Here is a 19,772-nt window from a genome sequence, read left to right on the forward strand (position 1 = left end):
TCACTTTTAATAAAAACCCAATACTGGAATATACCACCTCTCAGCTATTTACGAAGCTTTGCCCGAGGGCTGTGGGGGTGGAGGGGTTTTCGCCTTTAAAGACCTAATTTTCAAAATTTTCAAATGCGTTGCATGAAATTGTTATCTTAAAATTTTCATTGGATGTGTTTGGGGAAAAGGTTGGCATGAGAGGGGGGTTAGTTGCCCTCAAATTACTTTCTAGACTATTAAAAAGGGCATTAGCCCTTTGAATTTCCAATTGAATAAGCCCTTTTTCAAGTTTCTACGACAAGGATTTCAATAAAAACTTATATGCCCCCAGGGCATAACTTATAACCCTTGCCCTGAAGACTGTGGGGGGAGTGTTCTAATCAAAGGTATCTCAAAATTTTGATTGGATTTTTTTTGGGAATTTGTGGGCGTAGAAGGGGTGTTAGTTGCCTTCCAATCACTTGACAATTAAAAAGGGCACTAGCCATTCCAATTTCCAATCGAATGAGCCCTTTTTGAAATTTCTACGACAAAACTTTCTATAAAAACCATATATACCCCCAGGGCATAACTTACAACCCTTGCCCTGAGGGCTGTGGGGGAGTGTCATCCTCAAAAACATAATTTATATCTGGAAATCAACTACGCTGAACAAAACGGCTATCTAAAATTTTTGATTGGATGTGTTTGGGGAAAAGGGGGGCGTGAGAGGGAGGGTAGTTGCCCCCAAATCACTTTTGACTATTATAAAGGGCACTAGACCTTTGAATTCCCCATCGAATGAGCCCTTTTTCAAGTTTCTACGACAAAGATTTCAATAAAAACTCATATGCCCCCAGGGCATAACTTTTATCCCTTTCCCTGAAGACTCTGGGGGGAGTTTCCTGCTCAAAGGTATAATTTCCTGAATTTTAAACTGTATGGAACAAAACGGCTATCTCAAAATTTTGATTGGATGAGTTTGGGGAAATGGTGGGTTTCGAAGGGGTGTTAGTTGCCTTCCAATCAATTTCGACTATTAAGAAGGGTACTAGGGGGGGGGGTTGTCATCCTCAAAGACCTAATTTCCAGAACTTTCGACTACGTTGAACAAAATAGCTATCTTAAAATTTTGATTTTATGTGTTTGGGGAGAAGGTGGGCGTCAGAGGGGGGTTAGTTGCCCTCCAATCAATTCTGACTATTAAAAAGGGCACTAGCCCTTTGAATTTCCAATCAGATGAAGCTTTTTTGAAGTTTCTACGACAATGCTTTCTATAAAAATCTTATGTGCCCCAAGGTCATAACTTGTAACCCTTGCCATGAGGGCTGTGGGGCAACTTCCTCCTCAAAATATAATTTTTATCTGGAAATCGACTGTGCTGAACAAAATGACTCTTTCAAAACTTTGATTTGATGTGTTTGGGGAAACGATGGGCGTGGAAGGGGTGTTAGATGCCTTCCAATCACTTTCTACTATTAAAAAGGGCACAAACCACTCCAATTTCCAATTGAATGAGCCCTTTTCGAAGTTTCTACGACAACTTCTTCGATACGAAGTGCCCTGGTCTAAAGGAAAAAAATAATTAATAATACATTGTGCCAACATCGTTCTTATATGCCCCCAGGGCATAACTTAAAACCCTTGCCCTGAGGGTTGTTGGGGAGTGACCTCCTCAAAAACGTATTTTCTATCTGGAAATCAACTACGGTGAACAAAATGGCTATCTAGAAATTTTGATTGGATGTGTTTCGGGAAATGGTGGGCGTGGAAGGGGTGTTAGTTGCCTTCTAATCACTTTTGACTATTAAAAAGGGCACAAATCACTCCAATTTCCAATTGAATGAGCCCTTTTCGAAGTTTCTACGACAACTTCCTCGATACGAAGTACCCTGGTCTAAAGGAAAAAAAAATTAATAAATAATACATTGTGCCAACATCGTTCTTATATGCCCCCAGGGCGTAACTTAAAACCCTTGCCCTGAGGGTTGTGGGTGAGTGACCTCAAAAACGTATTTTCTGTCTGGAAATCAATTACGCTGAACAAAATGGCTATCTCAAAATTTTGATTGGATGTGTTTGGGGGAATTATGGCCGTGGAGAGGGGGGCTAGTTGCCCTCCAATCACTTTCAACTATTAAAAAGGGCACTACCCACTCCAATTTCCAATCGAATGAGCCCTTTTCGAAGTTTCTACGACAACTCCTTCGATACGAAGTGTCCTGGTTTAAAAAAGAAAAGAAAAATAATACATTGTGCCAACATCGTTCTTTACTTAGGCAGCGCTATTGCGCTGCCTATGATCAGACCCCGCAGCACTATTTCGTATACTTTTACCACATCATTTAATCCTTTTTTAGTAACCCGTCGCAAATACATTGATACATCACTACTTTCGGGCAAAAATTGGGTGAAATAACCATCACTAGCATGTCCTGCAACCGACGACGCTAACCTCTCTCCTATGCGAGATAAATGATCACACATTCGTTCAGCTACTTGATGAATATTTTTATCTTCAGCGAAAATGAAAATATAAATCATAATTATTAGGATTAATCACATATTTTATAACTTTCCTAGTCTTACCCGGGTTACCTTAGCTTTAAGGAGTAAACTATTCAACTTATTAACATATCCTTTATAATATTATATCACCAACATCATTATTTAGCACAGACATTTTATATAATTCACGTCTCTTTGCTAGCGAAGCCAGAATGCTCTTCGCAAACCAGAGCTTCTTTGGTGTATCATAATAGTCCTTTTACTTCTTAGTTCGACTACATGCAACTATCATCTCCTTCATCTTCAACTATCAACTATCATTTAACCATTGAATATCAACTTGCAAACTTGTCATTTACATTCATAGCATTATCGTCTAAAAAATTTTATTTTTATCTCCAACTTCTTTTTTCAACTTCAATACATTAATGAGACTGAAACCCTTTTTCAAAACTTCAGAATGCTCTAATGTTGTTGTTATTTTTTTTTTTTAATAAGAGAATAATTGATATTCGGACCAAAATGGTCCGAAATATCATTAACAATAACATTAACAGCATTGTATCTAGTATTTTAAAAATATTAACAATCGAAGTTGTTGAATCATGGGTCGCATATATACTATTACCCGGCTTGGGCCCATAACCTAGCATAGTTTTTAAATGCTCACGAAATTTACTAATACTATTTATTGTTCTCGGATCCAAATTAAGATGACCCAAAATAAAACAAGGTTTAGTAGAAATTGTTAACTTGTCCAATTGCTCATCTAAAAGTTGGCCAAAGTTATCGACAATATTTATTGGACAATAAAGGGTTTAAAATAAATAGATTGTAATCCTAACCCTACCCTACTTTCAAATACCATTTCACAATTTACTCTCATATCATCCCTTATCTTAACTTGAAAATCAGTAGGCCTACTTGCATGAATAGCTAAACATACCTGTTGACGCTTTTCTCTATTATATTTTAACATATAGCTTAGAATTACCAATTTTGAACAACGAACAAGTCTCTGTTAAAGCTATTACATGAGGTGCTGTTTACAGACACAATTCGTTTAAAAACTGATAAGAACTTCCAAGCCCCCGGCAGTTTAAATGAAAAATAGACAAATCACTTTGACATCTATTAGAAATCATATCCCACAAAACTTTATCCTTTGAGTCAGCGTAATCTTAATGCAACTCGCCAACATCAAGATCTCTATGCAATACTCCACCCCCAATATAATGTAGTATCATAGAATCACTCTAAAAAAAAGTAATAAAAATAACCTTATCATACAGCGGGCGAAGCCACAAAGAAATGAGAAAAAAAAGTCCCAAAAGAAAATAAAGGAGGAGAAAATAGAAAAAGATACGACATTACAAACGAAAAATATTAACTCAATATAGTTCGTCAAAGTGGACATATAATATAAGAAATTCTCAATGAATGCTTACTGACACAAAACAAGACCATTCAACAAGATAATAGCCTGCTACCTCCCACGCAATGAATTTTCTCATTAACAAATGTGTAAATTCCTTACTCACGAATAGGAAACAACAATAACCAGCACTTTTCAAATTTATCTTCTTCAACTTCACAGTTCCTATTTGTCTAAAACAAACGAAAATAAAGAAGGAAATTAATCATAAATAAACTAAACCGCTTCACATTTAACAAATCACTCATTTCTGAGCACCTCTAGAAGCTATGGAAGGTGTGGTTAATTCACCAGTTCCTTGATCCATTCATCATAAGTAAACTTCGCTTTCGTACCCCCTGGATGTTCAGAATAGATGTCACTATAGATGACACAGTGACATCAAAATAGATGTCACTTTGTTTGATACCCATCGAGTTAAGACACAATTTTTTTTCATTAAATTTTTATTTGCCTCTCACGGAAAATTGGGCATGGTCACTCGCACAAATATTTTCCTGATTTGCTTTAATGTTCCTTTTAAGCTTCTTCCCATTATTAAGCATTTCAATTTTGTTCCCACAGCTTCTTAGATTAACCTTGAAATATTTGTTATCCTTTTTTGTCACAACAATTGAAAACTGAGGTAAATCCAGTCCATCCGCACATATCTCGGTAAACATACGTTGAGCTTGATCTTCATCCTGACAGACTGCATTCCGTACAACCACATAATTTTCGTTCGGCTGATATTCTGCAGCCATAAGCATACCAGACATACATAGAGTCTTTTCTTTGAAATGCGTCACCTCTTTCTGCAGATTAAAAATATTATTTTCCAACATTGAAAATTCATTTCCTGCAGCAGCCGTACGAGAATTCGACCCAGAGAATTCAGACCGTAAGGCTATTTGCTCCGATTCTATTGTTTGTATTCTATTTTCTAATACAGTTAATCGCTGATCAATTGATTTGATTGAGCCACGACTTCTACGCAAAATGTTCATCATCTTCGCATTTTCCTATGACAACGTTACTGATGAAACTTGAGTTGTCGCTGGCTTCCGAATATCCGGTTTTACTGGGGTGTTTGGGGTGCTTGTAGCCATATCCTCGCTTGATTCAGTATCTGGCCAACTCCTCTTATTTGTTTTCCCATCTAAACTTAGGAATAACTAAAACTGTCTTGCTAGGTTTAAAGTACCAGACCTTTATCCACGGTGGTGTGAGTGTGCCTTAAATTTAGCTATTAGGCACTGCAAACACCTTATTACAACTTTGGTAGAATTCAAATCTCCTTTTTCCGCAGCAATTAATTTCAGCAAATATTCCTTCAAGTAGTAATAATTATATTCGTTATCCTCATTCCACCAGAAATGCTTGTATCCTCACTAAACCATCAAACCTTCATCAGCTTATATAAATTTTCGTTAGATCGTGGCATACAGAGAGTTTAGCAATAATCGGACTTCACTTGTTTCATGACATCACTCATAGAGTAGATAATAGCAATCATTGAGGTCCTAACTGGTTGATCGATGAATCATGACTGAAATGAATTTTCTGTTGGTATTTTCACGTCGATTCAATAGCAGGAATAGAAATAAAAGGTGCCCTTGATGAAAGCCAACAGTTAACACTCCGCAATGCTATTCATTTGCCTTTTATTAATTTTACGTTCTGTATCACTATTTAATATTTTACTGAAGTTATACTTTTAATTGCCGGCATATTTTCTTACAGACTTGCTAATATTGTTCGAACTTTTGACAAACCTACTCAATTTAAGTAACATTTGCTATCATTAATCACCAAAATGTCTATTAAAGACTATACAAAAATTCTCACTTATTCATTTATAAACATCCACTTAACTAAATCAAAAGCCGCTTGAACGTAACAGGTCAAACTGAACTTTTTTAATGGCAAATATAAATACTATATGCGCTGCATTACGTCAGTGATGAAAAATACACGCAATATCGATAACAATAGGAGTATGCGGAATCATAATGCAACAGCAAATAAATGTCATTGTGAAGACTAAAAATTGAAATTAAAAAGACAATGGAATAATGGACACCATAGACGGTCAATCATTTTGATCAAAAGCTTCCGTCAATCAATTGACTAAAATATGATTGACCGTCTAGAAACCGATTGAGTCATTCAAACTTTCTATCAATTACCGTCAACGTTCCTAGCTTCAAACTCAAGCGTCAAACAGGTTCTTAGATGGTCAATCCTGCTTTAGTCAATTGATTGACGGAAGATTTTGATCAAAATGATTGACCGTCTAAGGTGTCCTTAACACGGAACGATAAGACATCTATAAATAAACTTTAAAATGTGTACATTTTATATTAACGAGAGGACTTGTAGGTAAAGAGGGAGGCTTTGAATAGATTGTGATAGAGTAGCAGCGTGCGTAGCTGTTTTGGCTTCAGGCGGCTTGACGCTGCAGTGAGTTGTTAGTAGTAGTAGTAGAATATACATAAGTGGACACATTCTGTAAACAAAGGTTCATAAGCCATATAGATGTAATGTGTATATATAGCCATTGTAAAGGCTACATTGACTATAAGATTTATTCTGCTCGCAAAAAAAGAGGCTGCTTAATTTAGATTACTCAAATTTGTGTTATTTAGCGTGGATGGAATTCCAAGATCTTTGATTGTAATGAGCTGCATGGAAAGACGAACAACGGAAGTAAACTTTTACTAATAGTTGTTTTTCTTTTAGAGCCAAGTTGCCTGGTTTGGACTACAACTTTGGGAGTAAAAAAGGAATTGCTGCCTCCAAAGTCAGTAAGCAATTTTTATTTTTGTTTATAGATGAGTTATTGACGCTAAAAAGTTTCTCTCGACAATGAAAATGCAATAAGTCTATATCTTTAAAAATATTCCTAAACACGGGACATTACTTTTTTTTTTTCTTCTTTTTTTTGGCTTTTCAGCTTTTAATTTCTTTTGTTTGCTTTGGCTTTCTTTCAGGTGGGCCTAAGGATGGAAAAGGAAAAATAGAAGTTTCTGAAAGAAAAGTTCTTAGTTTCTTTTATAGATGATAAAACATAAAAACCTATATTCAACAGAATTTTAAAATAGATAAAATTCCTCTTGATTGATTCCTCTTATTGCTGCTAATATCACTATTTGGATAGTTACTATTATCTCGTATGTTGTGCATTAAATGTTATTTGTCTTATTTATTAGCGCTATTGTATTTACTTTTTTTGAAAGAAAATGTTTGCTGAAATAAAATCTTCATAGTAAAGTCAAGTGTCTTTTCGTATTTTCTGAAACGCAGATGTGAACAAGTCCTAACAGTTGGGGTAAATGGGGACAGTGGTTTTCTAACGGGGGAGGGGGGTAAAAAAAGGAGCACGTCTTACCATTCTTTCAAAAAAATTAATTAAAAAAGAAACTTCCCGAAAAAGAAGTTTTTCAAAGAAAAGTAAAGGCCATATTAAACTTAAGATCAGCAGAAATAAAAATCTATAATAATTAAAACTCAAAACGACAAGAAATTACTATTAAAAAACAAATGAAACCCAAAACGAACAGAAATAAAATAAACAGTCATAGCAAACCAACTTACAACAGGTACTAATATAACTGAATAGATAAATCTAAAAAGGAGTGAAAATTAAATTTAATATGCAAATCAAGCGTAAAATGAACAAAAATCACTACAAAGAAGAGTTTGGCTATTGCTCCCTTCCCTAGCTGTAAAAGTTACTGCGTCATCAAAGCCTACTGCGACGTTGGTGCTTCACTGAAAACGAATTATTTAATTGTTTATTTAATTTATGTTCGTTTTGCGTTTCATTTATACTTCAATAGCAAAAGATTATTGTTTGCTTTAAGCTTGATTTGCCTATTCAGTTTAAGCTTTACTCGTTTTAAGATTTGTTTATACTAGTACCTGTTGCTTCTTTCTTTTTTTTTTTTTACTATGACTGTTTATTTAATATATGTTCGTTGTGGGTTTCATTTAATTCTTTAATAATAATTTCTGGTAGTTTTGAGTTTGAATTATTGTAGGTTTTTATTTCTTCTGATCTTAAGTTTAATAAATTTTTGTTCGTTTTTGATTGCTAAAGTTTAAAGTTTTTATAAATTCCCTATTCCAAAACATTTTTTATATATATATATTCATATATTGAAATATTTAGAAATACATGATAGTATTCCAGTGAGTAAGTTAGTTTTGGATTAAAATATCTTTATTTATTTTCATTTTTTTTTGGGGGGGGGAGGAGGGGGCATGGAGGGTGAAGGGTCAGCTTCTGTAAGTTTGTGAATAAAATACTGTTAATAATTTTTTTTTGGGGGGGGGTCGGGCAATCGAGGACCAGGGATCAGTTCCCGCAAGTTTTGGAACGAAATATTGTTAATATTTTCCTTGAGGGAGGATCAGGCCTTGGAGGGAGGGCCAGGGGTCAGCTCCCATAATTTTCGGAATAAGATATCGATAATAAGCTTTTTTTTGGGGGGGGGGGGGGTCAGTCCAAGGGTCAGCTCCCAGGATTTTTGGATTAAAATATCGTTAATAAGTTGTTTTTTTTTGGGTGGTAGGTCGCGCCATAGAGGGAGGGCTATGGGTCAGCTCCCATGATTTTTTTTAATAAATTATTGTTAATTATTTTGGAAGGAAGGGGTCGGGCCATAGAGCAATGGCCAGAGGCAGCTTCCATGATTTTTGGAAAAAATATTGTTAATAAGTTGTTTGTTTGTTGTTGTTTCTTTTTTTTGGGGGGGAGGGAGGTGGGGAATGGAGGGAGGACCCAGGAGTCATCTGACTTGATTTTTGTAATAAATTATCATTAGTGAGTTTTTTTGTTCTGTTTTTTGGGGGGGGGGGGCGGGCAATGGAGGGATGGCCCAGGGTAAGCTCTTACGATTTTTGAATAAAGTATTGTTAATTAGTTGTTTTTTAGGGGAGGTTGGGCCATTGAGGAAGGACCCGCGGTCAGCTCCCATGATTTTTGGATTAAAATATCGTTAATAAGTTAGTTTTTTGGGTTTTGGTTTGGGCCATGGAGGGAGAGTCAGGGGCTAGCTCCCATTATTTTTTAAATATTTTTTTTGGAGGGGGGGGGGGTGGTCTATCCAAGGAGGGAGGGACAGAGTCAGCTCTCTTGACTTTTAAAATAAAATATATTTTTTTGGGGGGGGGGTCATAGAGGGAGGCCCAAGGGCCAGCTCCTAGGATTTATCACTGTTTAGTTTTTTTCGAGTGGCGGGGGATTGGGTCATAGTAGGTCAGGGGTCAGCTCCCAAATGTTTTGGAATTAAATGTCGCTAATAAGTTGTATTTTTTGGCGGGGACACGGAGGGAGGGCCAGGGGGTCAGCTCCTTTAAGTTTTGGAATAAAATGTCGTTAATAAGTTTTTTTTAGTGAGGGTGGGGGCGGGTTTATCTGATATTTGACCTATTTTAAAAACCCTCCCATAGAAACCTTATATGCCCTTGGGTCATATCTTACAACACTTGCCCCCCGGGGGTTGTGTCAATCCTGGAGTTTTGCTATATGATATTCGGTCTTATTTTGAACAAAATGGCTATCAAAAATTCGACCGAATGCATTTGGGGAAAAGAGGAAAGGGGGGGGGTAGTTGTCATCCGGTCCCTTTTGACTCTTAAAATGGAACTTGAACTTTCAATTTTCTATCGAATGAGCCCCCTCTGAAGTTTATACGACCAGTCCTTCCATGAAAAACCTTATATGTCCCTGGGGCATAACTTAAAACACGTGCCTCCGGGTTCTGGGGAGTTTTGTTGACCCCCGAAGTTTTTGTTATCTGATCGTTGGACTATTTCGAACAAAATTGCTATCTCAAAATTTTGATCGGATGCATTTATAGAAAAGAGGCTGTGGAGGGGGGGGGGTAGATGCCCTCTGATCACTTTTAAGTCTTAAAAAGATAACTAGAACGTTCAAATTCCAATCAAATGAGCCCTCTCTGAAGTTTGTACGATCGCCTCTTACATAAAAACCGTATATGCTTCTGGGTCATTACTTACAACACTTGCCCCCAGGCTCTGGGGGTTGTGTCGACCCCGTAGTTTTTGTTATTTTATCTTTGAACTATTTTGAATTAACTAGTATCCGATCAAAATTTTGATCCTCCAATCACTCTTGACTTTTAAAAAGGGCACTAGAACTTCCGATTCCAAGCGAATGAGCCCCCTCTGAAGTTTATACGATGATCCGTTCCATAAAATAATATATGCCCCCAGGGCATGACTTGGCATGACACTTGCCCCTGGGGGGTTGTGTCGACCCCGGACCTTTAATTATCCGATCTTTAAACTATTTTTAGCAAAATGGCTATCTCAAAGTTTTTATCGCATGCATTTGGAAAAAAGGGCGTGGGGGGGGGGGGTGGTAGTTGTCCTCCGATCACTTTTTGGGTCTTAAAAAGGGCACTAGAACTTTCGATTTTCAATCAAATGAGCCTCTACGAATTTTATGCTAGCACTCCTTCCATATGAAGTGCCTCTGGAGAAAAAAAAAATATAATAAAACATTGGAGCCTTTTGGCCTTTACTAACTGATCCTTATTCGTCCTTCTTTTTTTAGGGGGGGGGGGGGGCTTCCCTATCCCAACCCCGCCTGTCTGTAACTGTATATGAAAAATTGTGTCATCTAAGTCGTTTGGTTTTTAGGGGGAGGGGGTATTCACTTTAATTAAAAGCCGGTCAAATGTTAAGGTAGACTCCTTAAATTTCACTTTGCTCTTGTCATTAAGGAATGTTTCGCTCGAGCTTGATTTTATAGTATGAACACTAATTTTTTCTATTTGGATTGCTGGTACAGCATGAGTTTTGCCTTTAATTAATTAATTGATTAAATAATGTGTTATTTTAGATGTGGAATCAATTATGGAGCTTTTTATAATTCAGTTTGATCTTTTGCTAAGCTTCAATGATGCAGTCTTTTTTCATGCCATTTCGACAGATTGCAATAACAAAAATTAAGGCAAAAAATTTATGTCTAATCCATCCTATAGCCTACAGATATAAGCAGGTCTAGTCTAAGTATTAAAAATTTTATCAACTACTATATCTTGTTAATAATAAGTTTCAAGACGAACTGGTAAAGAATAAAGTGATATATTCTCTCCTGCCTGTCCCTGGCATAGGAACTGCTAAAATGAGAATTTCCTCATTTTAACCGGAACTAAAAACGTGTATACAAACAAACTTTGTCGACGGTCATATTGTTATGAATACGTGGCCTTCAAGCCATTTTTTTGTGTGGCTTCATCAACGTGTTTGTTATTTTTATATGTTAGATAATACTACTACCAAGGGTACCCCCTTCAAGAAAGGGGTCAGGGATCTGATAAATATTTCCCTGGAAAGGCGGGGGATGTTGAGAACTCACGGGCCGCTTGTAATCACACAAATTAAAAATGCTTGTATGATGGGGGCCCAATTAATATACAATGTCCCTATCTTTCTGCTAGTAAGCTGATGAGGGGGGGGGCTGAGAGAGAGGTGCCATGGGCTCATCACTTCTTTCTCCAGTCATACAGATTACTTCAGGTCAAACAAGATGTAACTCGCCTACGTTGCTATTAAAAGTCGACTAGGGGTGGGGATTAAGGGAGCTACAAGCCTACTGTCACCTGTTATCATCGGAAATCAACGCGTTTTCAAAATGTCAGCCCAATCAGACCACGGAAAGTGGAGGAATTAGTGATTTTAAGATTTGCCCTTTGACTTTTCGTCTTTGACCTCGACGGACGTTGTTAAAAATTGGTTAAAAGGGCACTAGATATCAGAATGAACAATCATTCATGCAATTTCCTATTAACAAACGTTCCTTATGGTAAGACTGGGAAAAAGTAATGCATTGGAGACGTGTCTGCTCTTTACCTAGTCCTTGCTTGCATTTAAATTATGACTGTGATTTCAAAAATTCCTGAATACTAACTTAGATACAAATAAATCAAATACCGATTTCAGGATATTTACTTAAATCTTTTGATTTGGGACTTGTTACAGTGTTTTGATTTGGGACTACGTTACAGCAACAACCTCAGATTTTCATATGAAAGAGCTCAGAAATAATTTGCTAGACTAAAATTGTTCGAATTTATAATCTTCTGTTTTATAATTCTGAGACATTCAACTAGCATGCTACATGCTAGTATTGAATAATCAAATATTTATCTTCAAAGAAATCTAAAATCTTATAATACAAATTATTGTAGAAATTTGAAGACATTTGCGAAACATGTATGCTGAGTAGATGAGTGGATCTGCTGTCGTTTTTTTTTTTTTTTTTTTTTTTATATAACACTTTAAAACACTTTTCACTATATTAACATAAATAAAAGAAAAATTAAAAATATAACACTATTTTTTTTTTCAATATATCACATTTCAACACAGTCTACTTTCGCTGGGTCTTGGGTTGTTAGATAGCTACAATAATCTTCAAAAAATTTCCCAAAAATCAAATACATTACAATCCAGGTGAATCGTATCCCCCTTAACATATAGAATAAATACCACTAGCTTAAAATAAATTCCAAACAAACATTAAAAAAAAATGGCCAAATCTAAAATCTATTACCTAAAAATTCATAAAATCCTATACTATAATTATTCCATTCGATTTAAATTTTACCTTATAAACAAACTTAAAAATGCTGAACAAATCCTGAAGCTAACTATAATAATCTGAAAATTCTAAGTAAACTCTAAAATCAAACACTTCATTAAAAGATCGAAATATTTAACTTAAAATCTGCTCTTATTCCACATACCAAAATTAAAAACTCCATTTTCTAATCTTCTACCTAGATCCTTACCACAAAATGAAAAAAGAAAAAACATACAAATGTAAAACCTTAAATCCTTAAACCCTATAATTTTTTCTCAACTCTCCTTTTATTATTATTATTTCTCCCCTTTTTTTAACAACACATCCTGGCCCACCAAGACACAAAAATATTCCCTCTACTTTATACCAAACACGTTCTCAATTTCCTTACGCTTCATAATCCTTACCCTTTTCCATTCTGTTTCCACAAGATTTATCACATCATAGTCTTCCTTCTTCTTTTCTTTTCGCTTCCACGTGTAATAACAAAAAAGCGATACTATGTACACTATTGTCCTTGTATAGGCCTCATCATCTACTTTTACGTAAACAGCTTTCTCTAAATTAATTACTTCTTTTTTACCTGTAACACTTGCCAATAAATTCCTCAGTCCTGCTACATTTGTTTCTTGTTTTTCACATTCTAACATTACGTGATATTGCGTTTCTAGTATTTTCTCGCATAGCTAACAATTTCTATTACTACCGCTCATATTAATCTTTATTTTTGACTCCTCTGTGGGTAACAAATTATGCATAAAGATAAACATATGTTCTTTAACTTTGGCGGCAACAGGCAACTTTCTAGTAGTATGAAACTTTTGTCCACCTCTTCTTCACTATAACTACCATTTTCAATTATTTTAGTGGAAGAACCTGCTTATTTTTCATACCATTCCTTAAGTTTCTCTTTGTAAATTTTCCCATTTATCTCAAGCGAGATTCCTAATTATTCTATTCTGTAAATCCTTCAAAATGATTGATTGTATTTTGGACGATATTTCTTTTCTTTTCTTTTCCATGTTTCATACCAAGCACTTGTCGGTGATTCTTTTTCCCTCATCACTTGTTCCAACATTGTCCTCATGAAAAGTTCTTTCACCTTACATTCCACATTTATGACCTGAGGGCCTTCATGATTTCTATTTATGGAATATATTGTCTGTTTTCAATTTAGGTGGAAATTTTTCATTCCATATATACTGGTAATTTGAACTCACACTCTGCTTTCAATCCCTCTTTTACGATTGTGAATGAAATAAAAAGTACCATAAAGCTCGGCAGGCACAAGTATTCACATACTGGACTCTCTGGTAAACCGTCAAACCTCTTCCATATCCTTGTCTAAGGGCATTTTTGAATTTCGATATTGTATTTATCCAATTTTCATTTTCCGTTCGGCCCCAACTTCTTTGAAAAAACACACCCAATATATTAATTGTTTCCTTTCTCGGGATCCCCTCATACACTTCATCTCCCAGTGATAGCATTTCACACTTATTACTATTGAGCTGTAGCTTGAAGATGTCACAATATTCAATTAGGCACTAAACTGCCACTTTGAAATCATCTTTAGCTTCTTTGCACGTTGTCAGATCATATAAAAAACTGTTCAACGTCATTGCTACACTTTCTATTATAATGCCATTTATTTCCTTTGCTAAATATTTCAGTTACGGATCAAAATATATGTCAAACAGTAAAAGGCTTAGCGGGCCTACTTAGCGCACTTCAGTTTCTGCTTCAAATTCTCCTGTATTATCGCTATTCACACAAATTACCTGTTCTATTTTTTCAATTAACCTGTTTATCCATTTTATAAATGTCTAGTGGAAATCATAGTAATTCATGATCCACACTAGTATTTTTTTTCTTATTTTATCAAAGGCCTTTTTAATATCATAACTCGTTATCCTGTGCTTTATTTTCTTTTTTTCCTTTCGACTTTCTGCTTGTATTATTATGTCTCTTATATTAGCCAATACATCTGCTGTTTTACGGTTTTCTAGTCCTCCTCTTTGGTTTACACTTAGTATGGATGGTAGCGCCTTTTTTAGACGGTTTGCTAATACTTTCGACATAATTCTGTAATCGCAATCTGCGATATTAACTGGTCTCCGGTTGTTGAGGTCTTCAGGGCCACCTTTTTTTGGTATTAATTTCATCATCCCTAAACAATGTCATCGTTAATCACATATCATCGTTATTTAGTAATTCATTAAAAATATCTGCCAGATGTTCTGCAATTTCTTCAAGTCCTGGTGTTTTATTGTTTTCCGTCTCCATTATAGCTTTTTTTATTTCTTCTTTTGTTAATTTCACCGTTAGTATATTATTTTCTTCCTCTGTCACTTGATTATATTAAATCTTCCGAAAGAATTCGTCCACTCTCTCCTTTTCTTCTTCTTTCTCTTGTAAATACATTCTTGAACAAGGATTTCACTTCTTCCGGGATATCTTCCATTTTCTCAGTTGTTTCCCCATTTTTCTTTTTAACTCTTTTAAGAATAGTTTCTTTTGCATGATTTTTATCCTTGCAAATAAGTGTTGTTGTTAGTTGTTCATTCCTTATCTGGTCCTCGCATTTTGCTCTTATCTTATAGGCTTCTGCTTTTTTTTGTTCTATTTCTCTTATTTCAAGTAAAGTCTTGAATTATTCCTTATTGGAGTTTCTCCCTTCATTTATCTCTCTTTTTAGTTAACAAGCTATTCTATAAAGATATTTCCGATACTCATAACTAGTTTTTGATAATTCTACTGAAATTGCCTTTACCTCTTGCGTAATTCTGGACTTCATCGTCTGTTTCCAGTATTCGGGTAATAGCTTGGGATCTATTTTCTTCATCGTTTTCAATATCTTCCCTATCTTTGTCTTACATTCATCACTTCTTAAGACTGCAGTATTCATTTTCCATGTAGATTTCTTTATTCTTCCTTGCATTTTTTCCTTTTTGTTTGTCACTAACACTGCGTTATGATCTGAGAAAGATACTATCTTTTGTTCTATGTTTACCATATTTTGTAACATTACTTTTGATGCATAAAATCTGTCAAGTCTTGCTCCACCTCCATGATTTCCTACCTAGTTTATTATTGTAAATCTGTTTATCCTCTTAAGTTCCTCCCAGACATCTATAAGTTCCAGCCCATTTACTAGCTCAACCAATACTCTGAAAATAATCTGTTCTCAGGCTATGTCATCTTTCTTACTTGTTACACAGTTAAAATCTCTAAGTAACATTAATTCATCAGTATTTTTGGGGATAAATGCTGCAATACCTTGCCGGAAGACTTTCTCTCTATTTTTCCTATTTTGGGATCCAGATGGGGCATAAACATTGATATATGATCTTCTATTTATCACACAACGGATATTTCTTCCTTCTTTGTTGATTTTGACATTTTTTGGATCAAACTACCGTTTATGTACCACTGCTACACTACCTCCGCCACTACACGTGTTTGTTAAACATTTGTGTTCGGGTTTTACGCTTTTTAAATTATCAGCATCACTTTCTTGTACAAAAGCTAATTCTATACTTTCTGGCATGAGCCAGTCTCTTAAAAGCCGCTTTCCGTTTCTTTGCTTCATACCATTTATATTTTAACTTATAAGTGTTTTGGATTCAAGTCTAATCTCGTTTCATTCTCCTCTTCTTCGCCAGTTTTTACTTTCTTTTTCTCTTTTTCTGATCCACTCGATGATGTTGACGTATTCATTTCTACTTCTACCATGTTCACCAATGTATTATCCACGTAATCGTCCACCAACCCCAACTTTAATACGACAGATCTGCTGTCGTATTAACACTATACAAAGAAGAAACTGTACAAAAGTTAAAGTGTCTAAGGAGGGGGGACTGTACCCCCCCCCCCCCTTCGTCTTCGTCCATTCACCACTATTGTATTCTGTTTGGCATTTAATAAAGCTCAAATATGTAGTGGAAATCCAACACCATTTGTGAAATATGCCTTTTCTTACTCTTGACTTGTACAGTGCACTATTATCCTGAGATTCTTAATCAACTAGAACGGTATAAGTTTAGAATTGTGGCTCTTGATAAAGAGACATGTTAAGAAAACAATTGTTACTTTAAAATATGTGTAATGATCCTAGTTAACATATTATCCAAGGGGAGAACCTTTATCATCAAGTCTTTCCTCTAAAAATCTTTCTTTTTCAAGCTTAAAAGAAAAAAAATACAATATTCTCCATTTTAAAACAGAATGCGTATTTCTTTTGAAATTGCCACTATGAGTTGCCAAATAAGTTATTCTATAGATAGCGTTCTTATTGTGTTTTTTTTATTTAATGAGCAGTGGCGAAAATGCCGTTTTTTTTAATGAGCAGTGGCGAAAATACAAAATATGAGCCTGTAACGGCCGGGATAGCGCTATCTATAAAACAATTTGTTTGGGAATTTCTAGCGGCAATTTCAAAAGATTTATGCATTGGATCTCAGCATGCTGATTTATTGTAAACTTTTTCTTTTAAGCTGGAAAAGAAGGATTTCTAGTGGAAAGACTTGATGATAAAGGTTCTCCCCTTGGATAATATGTTAACTAGGATCATTATACATATTTTAAAGTAAGAATTGTTTTCTTAACATGTCTCCTTATCAAGAGCCACAATTCTAAATTTTTACCACTAGAACTAGCTGAGAATTCCTTTGATAGCGATTGAAATTGGAACGCATTTGTGAGGCAACGTATGCAACTTTTATTATGTTGTGTGATCACAAATAGTGACTTCAGCCTCGTATCTGAAATTAGTGATCTCGAATACTCTTTAAGTTACACATTTTGTTCAACAAGCTCAGAAGCCCTTAAATACAAAATTTTAAAAATTAAAAGCTATTTGTGAAAAAATATAGACAATTTTTTATGTTTACTAGCTCAAGAACTCTTAAACAACAAATGTAATGGGAATCAAACAAAGTTTATTGAATATATACAGAATCTGTTTTACTTTTGGACTTCTGTTATGTAATTTTAGCCTGAAATTTATAATAAAACGGGATCTGTAACATGAACGGGAGTGATGCAATCCACACTGCTTACTTAGCCTCAGTGTCTTACTGTTGTAAGACGCTGAAGCTGAAATTTCTATTTTGGCCTCCTTCTAATTAGGGACTAATTACAGAAAAATCTGTCAATACAAAGTATAGAACCTGGAAGCTGTTTTTGAAAAAAGCTCATATAGGGGCTTCAAGTACCCTCAAATACCCACTTGGATGGAAGTCAACGATCATTTATTAAAAATATACTCAGTGTAGTTTGATTTTAGGACTATTCCCTATGTATCGAGCTGACATGAGAGCAAGGGAGGATTTGTGGCCCAAAGATTTCTCGCCCCTTGATTATAAGATTAAATGTCTTTTGGATGATTCGTCAAGCTTCTGACTGAAATTTATCTTTGAAAGGGCATCTGTTTAGAAAGAGGCTAATTGTATAATGTTGTGCCTTTGATTTCCGGGCTGCGCCGATCCTGTGACTTGTGGTGATACATCTTTGATTTTTCTACCACTTTTATGTAAATAGCTATTTTGAAATCTTGATCCGGTGTCTTGTGGGGCTGCAGGAGCGCCCGAAAGCGAAAAGAGTGTTTTGATGCCTTCTGGTCAGTTTTGTCATTTAGAAAGGGTCTTTGATCGCAGAATTTGTGATTGAATAATCCCCAATTTATGATCTTCTGTTCTAAAGCGAAACCCGAAACGAACAGAAAGTACCACAAATGAAAGTGGGGCTGTCCCCCGAAAGTGAGGCTGAGTGAAAGCACCTGGGCGACAAATTGCACTTTTAAGACAGTGCAATGCAGGATTTCGGTTTAAGATGATATTCCTATCCAACCTAGTACCTTCAAGCTAAAATGGCGCGAAAGTCGTCTATGTATAATTTGTTTGAATCTTGAACATCTAAAATATAAATATCACTAAAATGTTTTTAAATATTTAGTTGCTATGTTTTGTTTCCATTTTTTGTAAATTTATCTCCTTTTTTCCTCGTGGGGTGTTTTCTGGGGTATTTCACTTATTTAATAAAGAAATTGTGTTGATGCTAGTTTATTGTATTACAGGATCAAGGGAAATCGAAGCTAACACCGGCTGAGAAGCTAAAAAGAAAAATGGCTGCTGCTCTAAATAAACAATGTAAGTTTTTTTCTTTCTTTTTGTCTTTCTTTCCTATTCACGCGTTCTTTTATTTGTTTTCTTTTTATTACGTGTAGGAAGAAAATGTTTTATTTCTGAGTGAAATAGTTAGTCAAGAAATTACGAAGTATTCTTCAGCTGTCTCTTCAGAGTCTGTGTTGACATTATTTTAAAGACGTTTTACACACAAAAGTTTTCAAAGAAGAATACTGAACAATATTAAAATCTAAAATGAGCAGAAATAAAGTTATATTAGAAGTCAGACTTAAAATGAACAAATGTTATTATTAACGAATAAGTGAAACCCAAAACGAACAGATTCAAATGAATAATCAAGTGAAACTTAAAAAAAAACCAGCAATTCCTGTGAGTGAATAAGCGAAACCTGACACGAACAGAAAGTACCACTAATAAAAGTGGGACTGTCCCCCGAAGTCTAGAGCGTTATACTGTCCCTAGCCCCATGCAGAAAAACCGTCAATCGTACAATAGAGATTCATTTATTAATCAAGGAAAGCCAAACATTTTGTGAAACAAAAATCTGTAGAAAACAGCTAGGATGATTCATTCATCCAATGAGTCTCCCATAGTACTTGGTGTCTAACTAATCTAATTAATTACGCAAACAGTAAACACTACATTAATAAAACCACTACATACTTTCCTCCGTTTGATAGAACCGGTTTTTTCCCGACGACAACACAAATTAATTTATTTATTTATTTATTTCATAACCCATCAAAAATACAAAGCATGACGGTGGAGTATAACAGAAAGAAAGAAAATGAAACCCAAAAAAAGCACATGAAAAATCAGGAGCAAATACATGCAAATTTAAACTCAATAAACTAAACAATTCGGAAAAGTAAGCCACTCCAAGGGTGGTAAACTTCTTTAATGTATAATACAAATAAATACAATATAAAAATAATAATAACTCAGCAAAAAAAAAAAAAACAAAAAAAACTAGCATTAAAACAAAAAATCCTTCCAAGGGTGGCTTGACGGATAACCTGTAAGCTCGGAAAAAAACTTATCTGCAGCTTCAAGAGGATCCGGCAAGCTGTATCTCTCCCGCAGTCCACCTTTCCTAGTCCAAGGAGGAACGCGG

The 19,772-nt window shown here is 35.2% G+C and overlaps 1 protein-coding gene across 2 annotated transcripts in view; it reads left to right on the forward strand.

Moving 5' to 3' along the window:
- Positions 1-19,772, forward strand: part of LOC148950199 (CLK4-associating serine/arginine rich protein-like) — a 93,010-nt gene that overhangs the window by 63,786 nt on the left and 9,452 nt on the right. The window contains exons 10-11 of one of the 2 annotated variants that reach the window (XM_089092215.1): positions 6,635-6,695; positions 18,589-18,661. In XM_089092215.1, coding sequence (XP_088948341.1) covers positions 6,635-6,695; positions 18,589-18,661 — 134 coding nt within the window. Of the gene's footprint in view, positions 1-6,634; positions 6,700-18,588; positions 18,662-19,772 lie in introns of both variants that reach the window. The other variant, XM_089092216.1, reaches the window with a different exon arrangement.

This window comes from Artemia sp. Qi Xiang Cuo, chromosome 7 (assembly GCF_049724085.1).
Source record: "Artemia sp. Qi Xiang Cuo chromosome 7, ASM4972408v1, whole genome shotgun sequence".
NCBI lineage: Eukaryota > Metazoa > Arthropoda > Branchiopoda > Anostraca > Artemiidae > Artemia > Artemia sp. Qi Xiang Cuo.